Source organism: Mobula hypostoma, chromosome 12, assembly GCF_963921235.1.
Source record: "Mobula hypostoma chromosome 12, sMobHyp1.1, whole genome shotgun sequence".
NCBI lineage: Eukaryota > Metazoa > Chordata > Chondrichthyes > Myliobatiformes > Myliobatidae > Mobula > Mobula hypostoma.
In genome coordinates, this window is record NC_086108.1 from 39102399 (window position 1) to 39122292 (window position 19894).

At 38.1% G+C, this 19894-nt stretch overlaps 1 protein-coding gene across 3 annotated transcripts in view; it reads right to left on the bottom strand.

Annotated features, from left to right (window-relative positions):
* The window catches only part of dennd1b (DENN/MADD domain containing 1B), a 330960-nt gene that overhangs the window by 104649 nt on the left and 206417 nt on the right, over positions 1-19894 (bottom strand). The window contains exons 8-10 of one of the 3 annotated variants that reach the window (XM_063063864.1): positions 8186-8242; positions 4544-4597; positions 1126-1236 (exon numbers count right to left, since the gene is read on the bottom strand). The exons of 1 other annotated variant lie outside the window; for it this stretch is intronic. In XM_063063864.1, coding sequence (XP_062919934.1) covers positions 1126-1236; positions 4544-4597; positions 8186-8242 — 222 coding nt within the window. The remainder of the gene's footprint in view (positions 1-1125; positions 1237-4543; positions 4598-8185; positions 8243-19894) is intronic. One more of the 3 variants, XM_063063865.1, reaches the window with a different exon arrangement.

Sequence of the window (19894 nt, forward strand, 5' to 3'; positions counted from 1 at the left end):
CAAAAACTGAAGCATTTTTTTGTTTTTGATCCTATTGGCAATTATTGGCATTTTGAAGCACATCTTCACAAAACAATTGCCGAGATAGCTCATTTATATTGCTTTGCAACTGCCAGATTAAATTTCACCAGCAATGCCCCAAAGAGAAGACAGGAGCATACTGAAAACCTGAGAGACTTGATTGTCATCTACAGAAACAAAGAGTGGGAACAAATTTGAACAATTTAAAAGTCAGAAAACAACTCTCAACATGAATACAAATGACCAGACATACAAGAGAACAAAAGTTGGAGGTGAAGGGTTCAAGTGAGTTAACACACGGAGAAGAATACTTCCGAACAAATAATTTACATTTGAATTTGGCCAGATGAAATACTACAAAATGTTGGTGTTGGAGACATTCAATGGAGTGCATTACGAGTCTGGATCTTCACTCATTTGTGAAGACAATTGCACCATTTTTTTTACAGCAAGTTGAATAATGTACTGTTAATGAAGCACAAGGCATATCTGGTGCGGAAGGCTTGATTATTTTGGCTGATGAGCAATAGCCGTCTTTGAATTACCCAGGTACTATAAACTGGCATTCAGAATACTTGGCTCTTCCATCAGGGAGCAAAGCCTTGAAGTATCACAGAAGTAGCTCCTCTTCAGCCACAAAGCACTGGAAGCCTTATTCGAAAACAGTATTATTACATCTTCCCAAGCTGCTACACAGAAGCTGAAATGAATTTACTTATTATTGCTTGAGGTAACCATTATTATCGTAGCTTTTTGCTTTTTCTCAAGTAGCCTTGACAGTATAAGCTCCAAGTGATAATCATGAACACAAAGGCCCAAAGGAATCTTGTACATTGACAAGACAGTTAAATGAGCTCTGTCGAGTCAAAAACCTCTTATCTCCCAATAACCAGCAGTAATTACTTTATCTGAATATAGCTCAGAAGGCTCTGAATAGGTTGAACTTTTTTTTACATACAAAAGTCAGTCAAAGCCAACTCTCTCTGACACTGTCCAGTAATGAAAGCGAGGAATAAATCTTTTGTGTGCAGTTGCTATTGAGGTAAAAAGCTGCAATGTTTCTTAACAAAATCCCGTAACCCATACGGTGACACAAGTACTCACAGTGCTAAGTTTACTGGAGGTAATGATAATGCGTCGTTCATGCAGCATACTGGCATAAAGTTGCAACATATTGTTGACACTCACAGCAACAAAATATTCTGTCATATTTCTCTGCAATATAAATGCAAAACTGATTATGAGAGAATTCTGTAATGAAAGATAAAAGAGCTGCATTTGAATATCTCGTTGCTTGAATTAAAAATGTTGGAACATTTTTATAGGCAAATAAGCTTTGATTAAATACTGCTCAATATTTATAAATGAAAAACATCTTCATTAGTTTTACTTTTATCTTTTACTACAAAATTAAGCCACAAAGCATCATTTCTGAATCGACAATCACAAAGTCATAAAGTTGCACAGAATATAAACAGTACCTTCGGCCCATCATGTCTTTGCCAAGCTTTTTGCACAACTGCACTAACCCCATTTGCCCGCATTAAGACCATGTTCTTCTATGCCTTGTTTATTTAAATATGTGTCTAAGTACTTCATAAATGTAGTAAATATATCCAATTCTATCATCTCCTCTGGCACAGCAATGTAGATATCAACCATTCTGGAAAAAATGTATCCCAAGATCTCATTTTAATCTCTTTCGTCTCACCTTAAACCTTTGCTCCATTGTTTTTGATACTCCAACCATGCAAAAATGTTGTTGACCATTTATGGCTCTCATATATTTCTGTCAGGTCACCTCTCAGCCTCCTTTGCTCGAGGGAAAACAAGCCCATCCAGTCTCTGCATAACAACTAAAAGTCTTGCAATCCAGGTAACATTCTAGTGAATCTTCTTCATTCTGTCTAGTTCAACCATATCCTTTCTATAGTGTGGAGACCATTACTGTAAAGTGTGGCTTAACCATTAATAACTAAGCTACAGTAGCCAGACATGAAAATGGATCTCACCATCAGAATTAAGGATTTTAGTTCAAATAATTTTAAAAATTTTGAAATGACAAGTATTTAGCAGCACAAATGATGAAACAACTGGACTGTCATCAAAAACCCTTCAGATTCTCATATTGTCCTTTAGCAAAAAACATCTCACATCTTCAGCAGGTCTGGCCTATTTACAACCCCAAACCCATGCTGCTGATGACTTCTAACTTCCCTAAGAAACAGCCAGCAAGCCAGTTTAGGAGCATTTGGAGATAGAAATAAATACCAGCCTTGTCAATGGTGTTATATGTTATGGTTATTGGAGAAATTGAATTTTGGCATCTATTGTGCATGGCTTCATGAAAGCCAGTTTCCTAGTTTCATTCTGATGGCAGAAACTAAAGTAGGGCACATCTCCAAGGCTTTCAGCAAATCTTCTGCACATTTTCGCTGATACAAGCCTGCTGTTTAATTAGGTCACTAGTCCCTCAACATTTCAGCTCTGTTTTTCTTGAGGATTAATTGGGAATTTACGAGGGTGCTGCCTGAACTACAGGGCCTGAATTACAGGGAGAGATGAACACATTGGATTCTTAATCTACTGATTGTAAGAGAATGAGAAGTGACCTCATAGAAGTTTATAAATTCATGATGGATACAGATAAGTTGGACAGTCATAGTCTTTTCCCAAATGTTGGGGAGTCCAAAACTAGAGGGCACAGATATAAGATAAGAGGTGAGAGATTTAAGAGACCTGAGAGGTAACTTCTTTACATGGAAAGTTATGGGTTAAACCTGGGCAATTGGGACTAGCAGGGAGGGTGCTGTGGTCACCATAGACCAGTTGGGCCATGTTACTCTACAACTAACATGAAAACTAACATCATTATAAGTCCCAATCTAGTGTATTTGCTGCGTGTACAGTGGCATGCAAATGTTGGGCACCCTTGGTCAAAATTTCTGTTACTGTGAATAGCTAAGCCAGTAAAAGATGAACTGATTTCCAGAAGGCATAAAGTTAAAGATGACACATTTCTTTAATATCTTAAGCAAGAAAACTTATTTATTTCCATCTTTTACAGTTTCAAAATAACAAAAAAGGAAAAGGGCCCGAAGCAAATATTTGGGCACCCTGCATGGCAGTACTTAGTAACACCTCCTTTGGCAAGTATCACAGCTTGTTCTAATCAACAAGTTCTATTCAAAAGGTTCAAAGGAACATCTAAACAAGCCTGATGCATTTTGGAAACAAGTCCTGTGGACTGATGAAGTTAAAATAGAACTGTTTGGCCGCAATGAGCAAAGGTATGTTTGGAGAAAAAAGGGTGTAGAATTTCATGAAAAGAACCCCTCTCCAACTGTTAAGCACGAGGGTAGATCAAGCATGCTTTGGGCTTGTGTTGCAGCCAGTGGCACGGGGAACATTTACTGGTAGAGGGAAGAATGATTTCAATTAAATACCAGCAAATTTTGGAACCAAACATCACACCGTCTGTAAAAAAAAAGCTGAAGATGAAAAGAGGATGGCTTCTACAACAGGATAATGATCCTAAACACACCTCAGAATCCACAATGGACTACCTCAAGAGGCGCACGCTGAAGGTTTTGCCATGGCCCTCACAGTCCCCTGACCTAAGCATCATCAAAAATCTGTGGATAGACCTCAAAAGAGCAGTGCATGCAAGACAGCCCAAGAATCTCACAGAACAAGAAGCCTTTTGCAAGGAAGAATGGGCAAAAATTCCCCAAACAAGAATTGAGAGACTCCTAGCTGGCTACAAAAAGCGTTTACGAGCTGTGATACTTGCCAAAGGGGGTGTAGCTAAGTACTGCCATACAGGGTGCCCAAACTTTTGCTTTAGGCCCTTTTCCTTTTTTGTTATTTTGAAACTGTAAAAGATGGAAATAAAGAAGTTTTTTTGCTTAAAATATTAAAGAAATGTGTCATCTTTAACTTTATGCCTTTTGGAAATCAGTTCATCTTTTACTCGCTTAGCTATTCACAGTAACAGAAATTTTGACCGGGGTACCCCAACTTTTGCATGCTACTCTATGCCTTTTTCTTAGATTAAATAGAAACGGCATTATAATGAAGCTGAAACTGCACAATCCTCTTGCTGTTCCACACAACTAGTTTTTCCACATCGAGACTGAATTGGATCAAATCGATTATAACATATGCATGTATGGTAAACAAACATTTATTACATTTAAACCATAATTCAACGAACTACCTATTTGAATAGAGAACCTTAATAAATTTGATTTTAACATTTAAAAAGTTTAATTAATTTTGCTCAAGAACCAATAAAAACATTTATCGGGCCATTTGTTATATTTAGACCTCATGCCCTAAAGACAGAGAGATAAATGTGTGGCAGTTGTGCGAATTACATATACAGAAGTTAACTCTCAATCACTGGGTTCTAATTTACAATGTTTTGACACTGAGAACTGTTGTGAAAAATAACCAAGATTCCCTCCATGAAATGGGAAACCAGAGAAGTAAAGGTTGTTCTTGTTCTTATTGCACTTACACTTTCAGGAATTGTAGGCAGTCCATTTGTATCGGGCGTGATGAAGTATGAATGCTACATGAAGAAAAAGATAAAACTATTATTCAAATTGCACCTAAACTTAAGCAAAACAAGGAAGGAAAATATGAAATGGATTCCAAGTATTCACTGCAAAACATAAGCTTTTTTGGCTATCTGTGACAATTTGTTTTAATGTAACATCACTAAACTTTCCAAAGTGCATAAGCAGAAGTATAATCAAATGAACCATCAACCAAATTTTATGCTAAGCCAGAGGGAGAGATACCAGGATGGATTAAATTGAAGAGGGAGATTCTAAAGAATACTGTGAAGGAGGAGAGAGTGGGAGAAAAGCAGAGGATTTTTAGAGGGAATTCCAGAGCTTTGAGTCAAGGTTGCTGAAAACATTGGATACAAATGGTGGAACAATTAAAGTCAGGATGTTGGAACTGGAGGATAGAGAGATCAAAAAGATTCAGAAGACTGGATGTCTGCAGAGAATTTCAGGGTGTGGAAGATGAGATCTTGTATGGATTTGTAAACAAGAATGAGGAGCTTAAAACAGAAGTCTTGTTGGAGTACATCAGTAAGAATTCATTTTGATTGAATGAAATTTGGAGAAAGTCCTTTTGGGTGAGCAGAAGTTTATTTTTTTATTGAGATACAGTGCAGAATAAGCCCTTCTGGCCCTTTGAGCCACGCCGACCGGCAATCCCCCAATTTAATCCTAGCCTAATCACAATTTATAATGACCGATTAACTCTACCAACCGGTACATCATTGGACTGTGGGAGGAAACCCACGCAGTCATGGGGGGAACATACAAACTCCTTACAGGCAGCAACAGGAATTGAACCCTCGTCGCCTGCACTGTAAAGTGTTGTGCTAACCACTATGCTACCGTGCCACCACAATTTGTAGGTAGTTGCTGTGAAGCTGGCGAAGGGGGTGGTGTACAGATGTGGAGTATGGAGGAGGATTCCAACAACTGCTGAGCCAAAGGTGGAGATGAAGGTAGGCAACAGAACAAGTTGGAAGCAAGTCGTTTCACTGATGAGGCAAAAGTGAAGATGACAAGTCAGCTCTACAAATGTGAAATCCAAGGCAATGCTTCAGTTTCCCTAACTTAGGTAAGCATTACGACAAGTCTGAGATCTGGGAATGGTCCACAAAAGTCTTTGTGGAGTACAGCACAGAAGCAGCAGCAGACATCCTCTCAAATACAAGGGGGTCAGGGGTGAGCCTTTAGGAATCTACAGAAGTGACAGTGAAGGAACAGTAAAATGGATCACTGCGGGTTAGTCATTGGTTAGGTTTCAATAGAGAAAAACAAAAACAGATACATGGGTGAAGGACAATGTATTGGTCATTTGAGTTGAAGGCTGCAGACTGGTTAAAAAATAATGGAAGGTAGGAGCTTAACATAACACAGGCTTTTATAGCTTAATTGTGAACCTGTCCAACCTAACCTCACTGTTTCCTCAATGCATGCACTTTCAACATCCACCTATTATTCCTGTCCCTTCACCATTCACTTATGTCCTGTAGAACTTAACCTCATTGTACCTCCAAAGAGAGGATGATTGTTCAATGCCACCCCTCTGTTTTACCACCAGGACCATGCTCCTTTCCACCAAGTTATTCAGCTGGACCCCACAGGAAAATATCTGTTAGGCCTTGAGGAGATCATGGGACCATTCAGCCTGCAAACCTTTGGGCTCTAGGACAGGGCTTTCAGGTTTGATCATCCCAAACAAATAGGTGGTCATCCTAAAACTAAATCCGACACCAGGAAGACAGCATGTTGGCTACCTTTTCTAATACGTGATTTGGACTCACATCACCATATCAATGCTGACTGAGAGTGCAGATAGGTGTTGGAAGTGGTGACCTCCTCTGCAACACATACAGTCCAAGTGTCGTGTCCTCCTAGGACTGAACAATGCACACTTAACTAACTGGCAATTGAAATCTTAGCTTCAATGTATTTTAAATGCAAGTCAATGAAAGGTAGAGGTAAGCCAGAATTATCTGAAAATTCCTGCCTGATATTTTAAGAAACATTACAGTGAAATATAAGCACTATAAAAATGGAACATAAAGTATCATAAAAACTCAACAGGTGAGGCAGTATTTTATAAAAGTTGTCTCACTCCATATATGTTGTTGAGTACTGAGTATCCCCCAGAATTTTGAATTATATTGTAAAATACTGAAAATCCTACAACTCTGAATTTGGTTTGCTGAACACAAATAGGAGATTGCATGCAGGAATTTCATAATTACCACATTAGCAGAATGAACATGGCTTTCAATGGCAAATACTTTGGGTTTGTTGGTCACTTTTATTTAGATTTTACTATGTACAGTGGAACACTATGGCATACTTACCATCAACAAACCCAAGAAACTCCCTTCACCAAAAACAATTAAATCACACAAATTAGCTCCACTAATTGTAATAATCACACACACCAAAATAAAAAGGTTGAGAATTGAATTCCCCACTGCATCCTCCATTCACTAATGTAACTCAAGATCTGCTATTGGCTGATGTAAACAGCTGTTACAATTGCACATCTTGTTGGCAATTGTAATATGTTCACAATCTTCTCACAGCAGACTTCTTTCAAAAGCTTTGCAGTATTAATTTGAAATAGATTAATTCAGGCCTCAAAGTTGTTGGTGGCTTTCCCTGACAAACAAAACACACTTAGGGGTAGAAATTTATCCCCAGTTTACTTACTAATTACATTCATTAATGTACACATTTAGTCAGGACTGTCCTCTTCTGAAACATGCCTTTGATAGTTTCGATGGACATAAATTTCTGTAGTCACTTCTATTTTCAATGACTCTCCACTCTCATTCAAGCTTAATTGCAGATAATTCCGCTCTGGCTTTGCACCTCATATTTAAACTTTCAAATATAAGATCATAACTTGTGTCAGCATTTATTACAGACCATTTATTCATGCACCAGTAATTATAATAAATACCAATTATTTCAACTATTAGTTGTCCATTAAAAACTTGAGAAGTGGAAAAATGGAAGAGTGCAATAAAGCTGATCATCACAGAAAAAAATGATTGATTAATTAATGCTTATAAATCAAGTAGACCCAATGCCAAAGCGGAGAATATTGAAAATGATTGGAATTCTTCTGTTAGTCAGCCAACCAAAAGGACACCCTTCTGAACTTTTCAAGTTGGGGAAATGGTCAATTCAATAACATGCATTAAACAGGTTGGCAATTTTTTTTTAAAATATGAAGTTGACGCCAAACGTTTGATTAACATAGAGGAGGCGTTTCATCACAGATTTCCAGTTATCCAAGCCAAAGAAGCAATAATTTAAAATAAAGGAGGATTTCCAATTGGTAGCAATAATCAAAGAACATCCAAAAATAAGGATAAAGATGCAGTCAGAACAAAGCTACCTCATCCAGTATTTTCAGGTAAGCAATCACATTTGAATTAAGGATATGTTGGTGATTTTACTAACTCACTACTATTAATCAAGCACCCATTACCTGGCATGCACTGATATTTTCTACAAGGCAGGCCAAACTAACAAATTACCTTGATTGAAATTTAATTGGATAGATTATTTTAAATATGACTCTCAAGCTTTAAACTCACCAAAATCTGATTTGGCATATTTTTCAGTTGTCCACTTCTAATGCATACCTGCTCATTCTGTTACATATGAAAAAAAATTCAGCATTTTTCAGCATTTGATGAGCTGGCAGAGTCAAATTTAAACAGCTCCATACGACTTCTGATGAAAAGCAAAGCATTCAGGATAGACATACATCACCTCCTTCCCTACCAGTATTCATTTTCTCGCTTTATGTGGTAAACAGTGGAATTGCCTAATCTAGCATGATTCATGAAAATAAACAAATCTTTGCTTCAGATTAACCTATAGAATCGCTTTCAGTTAATTTCAAAATATTATTCAATATATGAAAAAATCTAGTACTTGAGTGCTTAAATTCATGAATGGTTATTTGGTTAGCTCACATGATCCAATACACTGGAAAAACAAAACTTCATCAAATCTACCTATTGATCTACATATGAAATACACTTTTATTCCTGTGGAAGTGCTTTTCCCCATCTATTTATTCTAATTGAAATATTTAAGTTCTAAGGGTAACCAAACTGCAAATGGCTGTTTCATTACTGAGTCTGCATATTAACAGATCAATGTTTTGTTGCTATTTTACATTTTAAAATAAAGCTGCACGATGGTTACAATTTCCCAACATGTCATCATAAACCCTAAGTAGCCCAGCCCTGAATTTAATTCATGTTAATAGCAATCATCAAAGAAAAAGGATGCCCGGCAAATACACTCCTGGGTAGTTTTCCAATGTAAAACTGGCAACTGTGGAAATATTGATCTATCCTTTTCAGTAGACCAAGCAGAAATAACAGCAGGGAAGGAGAGGAAGGAAGGAAGATAGCAGTTGAATTTGTACATCATCCAACACTATGATAGCATATCTCTTTATAACAAATTGCTTGTTATAACTTGACAACTGGGTACTTCCTTTGGGCCACAGCGAGACTGCACCTGCAGCATGTATTAGGGGCAGGATGCCTACGTACTGCTGCTTCTATTATGTTCACATTCTGGCATTTTGTACATAGTTTGTGCCATAATAACTGGCAGAATCTTGAAATGCTTTTCCCATGTTCTCCGACATTCTTCACTTAATAGGCTTTAAAAGTTTCACTAGTTTCATAGTGGGCTGCCAAGCTTTGGGACCAATCCGAGCCAGAGCATTTATGATTTATTTCTCATTTCCAATGTGAAATTCCGAGTCAGATCCTGTCAGACTGGAGTTGAGAAACCAGCTCGAAGGAATGGCTGCTCGTCCGATTTTGGCCTTCATAATTTCAGTAGTTTTGAGTAGATCTTTGCTGCCAGCAGTTCCCATAACCTGTTCACTGGTTCAAGACTGCTTTCTGGCTTCTAATCCTGTATATTCCTTCTCAGCTCACCAGGGCACCCTGCATGCAGCATACAATCTTCATCCACAAATGAAATTCAACACTAGAAAATTAGTTACTTATAATAATTAGCTAATTCAATTTTATGTGAGCTCTGGACTTAGACTTCTCCTTCAAAGCAGAACTGTTGCAAATATGACAGATATAGGAAGGTCCTACCAGGCTTCGGCAGGAAACCAGTCTCTTTGATGAAACCAAAGATGGATTTGAAAATCAAAATGATAGTTTTAAAATGAACATGATAGCAGCCAGGGAGGAATCGTAGGTCAGTGAGGTGAGGAGTCATTGGTGACCAGAAAAAAAGAAGGGTGCCGCAGATGGATGTCAAAAATAGGTTCGAGCTCCTTTTTAAAACAATTGGAAAATTGTGTCAATAATGAAGATGATGTAGTAATTTCCCAAAGCACGAAAATGCATTGACTAAAAATTTATATCAGTGAAAGTGTAAACTAACACTTCAAGCCCTAAAAAACACATAGCTTATTAGTTTTCATTGAACAACATGAAGCTACTAACCAGCATGCATAACCATCAACAGAAATTTTATAAGCAGGATTTACAATAATCAGCAAATTTAAGTGAGGCACCTCTGAGGTCCTTTGCAACTGTATGTTTCTTTACTTGCCTTTGATAGGCAGACTATGATGATATTTGTTGATGGTAATCCAAGACAGTAAAAAAAAATTCAAAGTCTGGTGAAACAAGAGACTGCAAATGCTGGAAATCTGCATCAAAAAAACGAACTGCTGGAGGAATTCAATGAACTGTAAATATGGAGAGAAAGGAAATAGGGATGAAACACCAACATAATAAAGGCGTAAGATGGGAGAATTTCTCCCTTGTACTAGGTGAAGCTTTTTGCTATTAGCCATATTAGTCAGGACCAGGAAGTATTTTGTATTGTTATGTATTCGAAGCAGAGGAACTGATCTATTATTGCTATCCAATGTGTGCTGTTGAAAAGTTCTTTAAACATCTTGTAACATTCCCAATGGTATCACAAATGGAAAACTGAGGGACACTTATTACACTGAAATACAGGAGGTCAAATGAAACCCTCTTGGAAACACAACACAGAAGTCTAAATTTTGTTGCAAGTTGGCAAGATTACAATATAAAGGAGACTGTGAAACCATAAAATAAGAAAATAGAAACACGAAGAGAATAAATTTGAGATTATTTGTACAATGCAAATTGTATTCAGCAAAAGACAACAATATTCATTATGTTTTGCATTAAAATAACTGAATTTGGCAAGATGGCACTGGTGAAACATGGCAACTTGTTGTGGGCAGCTAACAAAATTTCTAAATATACTTCTTCTGAACTAATCTCACTGTATCCTACAGCCTGTAATATCCATTTAAGTAACATACTTTTGAAGCATCTTAATGAACTAGCAATTTCTGAAGGACTCGGTGGACTTAACATTCAAACATGCAGGTACAGTACCTTTAAGCAAACAAATGTACATTGCTATGGCCGAAAGAAAAAGATGGGGGAGGACCCCAAGCCGGGCTGAAATGCCGAGGAATGAAACTCCCTCCACCCAAAATCTTGTTAGCAAATGTACAGTCGCTGGAGATTAAGATTCAGGACCTAAGGTGAATATTGCTGTATCAAAGGGAAATGAGGAATTGCCACATTTTATGTTTCACTGAGACATGGCTCATTCCATGTCTGGACATGCTGGTTAGTATGATGAGACCCAAGGGTTTCTAGTTACACTGGATGGACCGAACTGCTGATACAGAGAAAGCAAAGGTGAGGGGTCTATCTTTCATGATTAACTCTTTGTGGTGGCTGGATGCAGCAGTGTTGCCACTCTGTTGTTCCCCTGTCCTGGAACATGTAATGATTACGTGCTGACCATTTTTCTTACTAACAGTGTTCTCCTCTGTGATTCTGACTGCAGATTACATACCATCAAAAGTCAATATTAAGCAGGAACTAGAGGTATTGAGTGCCACAATTAGCAAAACACAAACAGACTATCCCAAGGCCTTTCAAATCATTCTTGGGGCCTTCAGTCAGGCTTGTCTGAAAAAAATCTGCCCAGTTATCATTAACATGCCACTTGCAGCATAAGGGGTTCCAACACACTTGACCGCTGTTATATTACAATTAGAAATGAATACCATTCCATGCCTGGACTGCATTTCAGGAAATCTGATCACTTGGCTGTCCTTCTCTGGTAACTTGCCTCAAGGCATATCATCCAGTAACACGTACATCCACTGCGATGAAGTGCTTTGAAAAGATGGTGATGAAACATTTCAACTCCTCATTGTGAAGTGACTTGGATCCACTCTAATTTGTCTACATTCACAACAAGTCAACAGCAGATGCCATTTCATCAGCTCTTCACTCAACTCTGGAATATCTGGACAGTGAAGACACATATATCAAGATGCTCTTCATTGACTACAGCTCAACATTCAATTCTACCATTCCCTCAAAACTATAAGCTTCAAGGCCCAGGCCTCAATACACCTTTGTGCAAATGGATCCTCAATTTCCTGACTTGCAGACCCCAATCAGTTCAATTGACAACAATATTTCCTCCACAATTTCCAACAGCACAGCTGCACCACAAGGTGTGTACTTAGCCCCCTGGTCTACTTGATTTATACTTACGGCTGTGAGGATAAGCAAAGCTCCAATGCCATACTTAAGTTTGTGCTGATGACATCACTGTCATTGGCTGAATCAAAGGTGGGAACAAATCAGCATATAGGAGAGAGATTGAAAATCTAGCTGAGAGGTGCCACAACAATAACCTCTCACTCAATGTCAACAAGACCACGGAGATGATTATTAACTTCAGGAGGAGGAAATCGGATGACTGTGAGTCAGCCCTCATCGGGGGATCAGAGGTGGAGAGGGTCAGCAACTTTACATTCTTCTCTGTTATTTCAAATGGTCTGTCCTGCATCCAGCACATAAGTGCAATTATGAAAAAAGCACTGCACTATCTCTAATTCTTAGAAGTCTGAGAAGATTTGGCATGTCATCTAAAACTTTGCAAACCTCTGTAACTGTATGGTGGAGAATAATCTTACATAAACTAGTAGATATGGCCCAGTCTCTAATAGGTAAAGCCCTCCCACCACTGAACACAGCTATATGGAGCACTGCTGCAGAAAAGCAGCATTCATTATCAGGGACCCCCACCACTTAGGCCATGCTCTCTTCTTGCTGCTGCCATCAGGGAGGTGGTCCAGGATCCTCACACCAGGTTCAAGAAGTGATTACCCCTGAACCAGTGGGCTCTTGAACCAGAGGGAATAACTTCACTTGCCCTATCACTGAATTGTTCTCACAACCTATGAACTTGCTTTCAAGGACTCCTCGTCTCATGTTCTCAATATTTATTGCTTATTTATTTATTATTATTTTATTTTTTTTGGTATCTGTACAGTTTGTTGTCTTTTGCAGGTTGGTTGGTTGTCCGTCCTGTTGGGTGCAGTCTTTCATTGATTTTATTGTATTGTATTTACTGTGATTGTCTGCAAGAAAATAAACCTCAGGGTTATGTATGGTGTCATGTATGTACTTTGATAATAAATTTACTTTGAACTTGAATTTAACAAACACATTTAAATTTAAGTTCAAACTCTATGCTTTATTAAAATGACATGCACGTGACATCCACACTACAACCTCCAGGAGGTCTGGATTAACCATTTTTCTTCCACGCTACAACACAGATAGTTCTGACATTACCTGAACCCTGCCACTTCAGGCGAAACAGATGAAATTAAGTACTTTTGCATCTATTTGTGCAAGATTTTTTTCAAATTTCTCATTTATCTCTCACTTCCTGATATTCAGTTCATTTTTCTTCTGATTATAACTTACTTTCTTTAGTTGTCTAGTAACCTTTATCCCACAGTCAAAATTTCCCTACTATGACTTTTCCACTCAGCTTTTTTTTCCCCATTTATGAAACCATTGCAACTATATTCCGCTCTGGGTGACAAAATCCATGCTCATGCATGCTGCCTTCCCATGTCCCTTTCTCTCGAGAGAGGAAGTTTCGTATTGGGTTGTCAGTATCAGATTCCCAGTGCTTTGCTCTGATGAAACCACTTAGAAGCCTATTCTGAAACTGTTCAGACTTCCAAAGCACAATTACCTTGAAAATCAACAGCAAGTAGGGCTTCCCAGTGCTACCTGGCAGTTTTCCAGTTGGCTTGCAACACTTCTCTGTCAACAGAAGTCTTGAAGAATAATGATATCAATCTTCCTTTTTTTTAAATTGCTTCTTTAAGATTCTTTAAATCTCTCAGATCAGCCCTCCTCATCCAAACTCCTCCTTCCCCCATTTGCAAATATTCTCCTTTACACTGCAATAACCATGAAACCCGGGAGATAGGATCAGAACTCCAAGCATGTGTATCAATGCATGGCGCTTGTCTTCTCTCTTTCATTTATTTCCCGCTTCTTCTTTCACTTTTTTTTCTATCACATTGGTACCTTAATATTCCTCTCATCCCTTTCATTGTTCCTTTACTCCTGCTATGTTTTGGGATCTTGTTCACTTTGCTGTAAAGGAAATTTCAAGCAATTTGCATCATCATTTCTATTTTAGAGAATTTGTAATATAAAGGATTAGATACTCAGAAGATTTGCATGGTGCAGAGGAAATGCAGATGAACTAGATGATTGGTACATCCTGTAAATTATCTCAGCTTGAAACAATGGAGATTAATTAAACCTTCCAGGAAACAAACATTCAGCGGATTAACATCATTTGTGAGCAGACTAATCCCTATCAGGACATCACAGCCATTAGGCAACAGAAAGTTTAAGTGGCAACTCAACTAAATTCCAGGTCACGTGAAGATGAATAATGAAATCTTTTCCTGTTTAGGTTTGAAGTTGCTGAATGCAGTAGATCAGTCCTGATGCTGTTTGGCCTGCTGAGTTCCTCCAGCATTTTGTGTGTGTTGCTTGGATTTCCAGCATCTGCAGATTTTCTCGTTTTTGATTCTGTTTTATTGGGCCGTTGGCTAATCAATGCAGCAGCTTATCTGGGACAACTTTTAAAGAACAAAACATAATCAAGAAAAAGCTGGGATCCCTTCATTTATTTGGGAACACAACGCCACTTAATTGGGACAATGATGCCAAAATTTCTAGATAGTGTCATTCGCACACACTTGTGTGGCCATTAAACACTACATGGTGCTTAGAGCAAAGTTTTTAAATAGCATCAGGTGAGTACTTTTGTGTTCAATATTCAGTGATTTTTGTCACTGATAGTTGGTGAGAAATAGCACAAGGACAATTGAGAATTGTTTTGCTCACTGCAATTTCAAGCATTCAGGCTTGGAGATGCCAGAAACAGCTGGGAGTGAAAATGAAACTATTTCACTACTTCAAGTTAGGAACAATGAAGATTTTGAAGGTGTCAACAATCATCTTGAATGTTGCAATGAAAATGAAGATTTGCGGTTGCAATCTTCAAAAGCATTGTATGAAGGCAGTCCATTATCTGCACTAGGTGTCTATGCTGATTTTGTTCATTTGTAGTCAATCAAAGGAGCACGGCAAAGTATACTGCATTAAAAGCTCCATCTATAACTATTAGGAACCACAAATTAGTTCTGTATTTCATTCAAAGACATAATTTGTTAACTCAATTAAATGGTAGCATGTCTTTTTTATATATCTTAACCATTTCCATCAAACTTTGGCTAATTAGGGCAGCTGCATAACCAGGCCAAAATGTACTGGTCCCACTGCGCCCCAATTAACCAGAATCCACTGGACTTGCCAAACAACAGTGAGGTTACAAGAATGGCAAGAACAACTTGTTTGTTAAGACAGACTAATTTTGGAATTGTTTTCTCACTCTATAATTGTATTTAACTTTCCAGTAAATAAACAGCAACATCAAGTGTATTACATTAAGAGCGCTTGATCCATACAAGTTATCCAAAAACATTACCAGAATAAATTCAAATTTTTTAATCTTTCATACAAATGGGCTGAGACTTGTTTTTGTCTTTTCTCAGTATCAAGTATCCAGTGTTTCCGGGATGTTATTTCAGATTTTCAGACCTTACAGTATTTTATTATTGCTCATCACTTATTTTCTCTCTCACCTGATGACTCTGCACTTCCTGTTGCCGCTGCTAAGATTTACAAGGCTAACATTGTTAAGTTCATCTTTTGTGTGACTTTGTTAATATGTCACACTGCAGGAGCCAGACCAGATTCACTGATGTGGTAGAATCCTGATAGAGCCTTTAACTTGTGCAGAACTATACCCAATGAGTTTGTACTGTTTCTCCCTAGAGCAAATTCAAGTTTGCAGTCAAAAATTTATATTCAAGAGGTTCAAAGGAACATCTAAACAAGCCGGATGCATTTTGGAAACAAGTCCTGTGGACTGATGAGGTTAAAATAGAACTTTTTGGCCGCAATGAGCAAAGGTATGTTTTTGAGAAAAAAGGGTGCAGAATTTCATGAAAAGAACACCTCTCCAACTGTTAAGCACAGGGGTGGATCGATCATGTTTTGGGCTTGTGTTGCAGCCAGTGAAGAATGAATTCAATTAAATACCAGCAAATTCTAAAAGCAAACATCACACTGTCTGTAAAAAAAAGCCGAAGATGAAAAGAGTATGGCTTCTACAACAGGATAGTGATCCTAAACACACCTCAAAATCCACAATGGACTACCTCAAGAGGCGCAAGCTGAAGGTTTTGCCATGGCCCTCACAGTCCCCTGACCTAAACATCATCAAGAATCTGTGGATAGACCTCAAAAGAGCAGTGCCTGCAAGACAGCCCAAGAATCTCACAGAACTAGAAGCCGTTTGCAAGGAAGAATGGGCAAAAATTGAAAGACTCTTAGCTGGCTACAGAAAGTGCTTACAAGCTATGATACTCGCCAAAGCGAGTGTTACTAAGTACTGACCATGCAGGGTGCCCAAACTTTTGTTTCGGGCCCTTTTCCTTTTTTTGTTATTTTGAAACTGTAAAAGATGGAAATAAAGAGGTTTTCTTGCTTAAAATATTAAATAAATGTGTCATCATTAACTTTATGCCTTTTGGAAATCAGTTCATCTTTTATTCGCTTAGCTATTCACAGTAACAGAAATTTTGACCAGGGGTGCTCAAACTTTTGCATGCCACTGTAAATGTAATTGCAAAGGAAGTACAACAATGCCTGTACTGCCTTAGAAGGCTGCGGAGATTCGGCATGACATCAAAAATCTTGGCAAACTTCTACAGATGTGTAGTGGAAAGTGTATTGACAGGCTGCATTATGACTTGGTGGAAACGCCAATGCCTTTGAATGGAAAATTCCGCAAAAGGTAGGGGATTCGGCCCAGCACATAACCGGTAAAGCACTCCCAACCATTAAGCACATCTACATGAAACACTGTCATAGGAAAGCAGCATCCGTCATCAAAGATCCTCACGACCCAGGCTACGCTCTTTTCTCACTGCTGCCATGAGGCATAAGGTACACCTGTCTCAGGACTTGCATAATCATGTTCAAGAACAGTAACTACCCCTCAACCATCAGGCTCTTGAACAAAAGAGGATAAGTATACTCATCTATTGAGATGTTCCCATAACCAATTATCTCACTTTAAGGACTCTATCTTTTTATTTCACACTCTCGGTATTTATTGCTACTTATTTATAGTTGCATTTCAGCAGTTCATTGTCTTCTATGTTCTTGCTTTTCATTGATCCTGTTTACAGTTACTATTGTATATATTTGCTGAGTGTGCCCACAGGAAATAGAATCTCTGGGTTTTATGTGGTGACATGAATGTATTCTGATAATAAATTTTAATTTGAACTTTGAACATAGCACACATGGTTACAATTTCAGAAAAACATACAGTCACAAAGAAAAAAAAATAAGATAGGCCAAGTCCCTGAGTAGCATGACTGTAGATTTAGGGAAAGTTGTCCTGGTCCAGCTTGTTTGTCCACCAAGCAATCACTTGCAGGGCAGCACCAAGCAAACAACAGAGAGCAGCAAACAACATTTCAAAGCCAAACATCCCACCCACCTCAAATATTTTCAAATGAGCTCAAATGGAAACAATATTCCATGTTGATAATCGCTTTCTTCACTGTTCCCATTTATATAACCATCCACAGAAATTTCACTTGTATCCACTGCCTGGTAGTTAGAAGTACTTGGAAGAACTGTAGACTTTTCCATTCTTTTCTAGTTCCATTTCTGTTTAAATGCATCTCTAAAATATCTTACGTATTTGAGAGTAATGACAAGAAACAGATTTTGAAACTGAATATGGCAGTGGAAGAGTCATAATATGATAAACAGCCCTTGAACTATCTATCTTTGTTTATATTATAATATTAACATTTGTCAAATGTTTGCACAACTATTTTGCACCAAAATGGATTTTTTAGTCTAATTGTTTTCTTTATTGTAAAAACAGTGCTTAATTTATTTGTTTTTCTTGTGAATGTGGCTGATATGATGCTACATGCCTGTGACTGTAAGTTAAGTTGTTCAGACATGTATTTGTGTACATGACAATAAACTTGACTTTGCCTGACTTCCCTTTATTGTCATTTTCTGTTGATATTGCTCCTTCATTAATTTTCTGGGATCTGGCCATCACTGGTAAAGCCAACGTTTGCTGGCAATCTTTCACCACCTTGTTAAAGTTGTGGTGAGCCAGCTTCTTGAACAGCTGCACTGTTCCGGCTTATGGCATAGCAACAGTGTTCCAGGGAAGAAGGTTCCATGATTCAGGCACGCCAGCAATGGAGAACTACTTCCAAGCCAGGATGGTTTATGACATGAAGAAAAACTTCCCAAGTGGTGGCATTTCCATGCACTTCCTGCCCAGCATAACGCATGGCTCACAACGAAATCTGTTCTGCACTTGATACTGACCCTTCTGCTTTGTATATAAATACGCATGGAAACATGTGGCTGGACGGATAATCTAAACGGTCCTGGGCTAAGAGTCAAGGAGACACCAGCTCAATTGAAAAACTGAACTTCACTTTGATAAATAAAGTGCCGAATAGGAAAGCTGGAATTATTGACAAATAAAAATAGTTGATTTGCTCCTCAAAAGAACACTGATCCATTGATGCCAATCAGGAACAGTAGCCTGTTAACTCCACAATACTGGTCTGTAGCTCGTACACCAATGCAATGCTTTTTTTAATGTCCTCTGAAGTGACCTACTTTGCCATTCAGTTGTATGGTGTGAGAATACTGAGTGTTATACAGAGAGATCTGCAAGCACTTGAACAAGATAAGAACTGACTGCAGCAAATATCCTGGAAGACAAATTGAATTATAACCCCTTATTTTGAAGAGATGAAGTATAAATAGAGGAAAGTTGCGCGTCAAATGTGTGTGACTTAGCTGAGATAGCACATGGAATGATGTGTATAGTCTAGACTCATTAAAGGAGGATATACTTGGAGGCAGTGCGGAGAAAATTTTTCTGAGATAATGAGATCATTCTATAGGACAAGATTGACCCAATACTCTCACTGAATGCTAAGTTCCTGAGAGTGATTGACGGAATAGATACTGTGAGGATGTTGGTTATTCTGTGAGTTCAGCAGCACGATGCATTACTTCAAAATAAGGGGTCACCCAAATTAGATTGAGACAAGATTTTGTCTTTCAGTGGGTTGTAAATTTCTGGATATCTTAATACATACTGAATCTTTTTAGTACACATTCAAGATAGATTTCTTGACATAAGACAAGATTTCCATCAGGTTACAAAAGATGAGGTAATTGCTAGGATTTTAAGTCAGAAATACCGATTGCTAAAGAAAAGAATCAAGGAAAAGCTACACACAATACAGACAAACAAGCAACGTGTGTAAGACACTTTGTATAAATACAAATAAGAAATAAAAACAAAATAATAATAATAAACAACAAATATCTAGAACACGAGTTGTAGAGTCCTTGAAAGTGAATCCATAGGTTGTGGAATCAGTTTAGTGATGGGCCAAATGAAGCTATCCCCTCTGGGTTAAGAGCTTGATGGCTGACAAAGAATAACTGTTCCTGAGGCTCGTAGACCTCCTTCTTGACAGCAAGAATAAGAAGAGAGCATGGTCTGGATGGTGGGGTCCTTGATGATGGATGCTGGTTTCCTGAGATAGTGCACTGTGTAGGTGTGCTCAGTATCAATATAATGGAAAGGTCGTACAAGAACTTTGTCAAAAGTTTGAGATCTGACTGTCCAGACAACAAGCCACTTCCTGCACCCTGTCCACGACTACAAGAAGTGAGGATTTTCACATTATTTAAACATCAAAGAGGAAACAGAAATAAAAGCAGAGA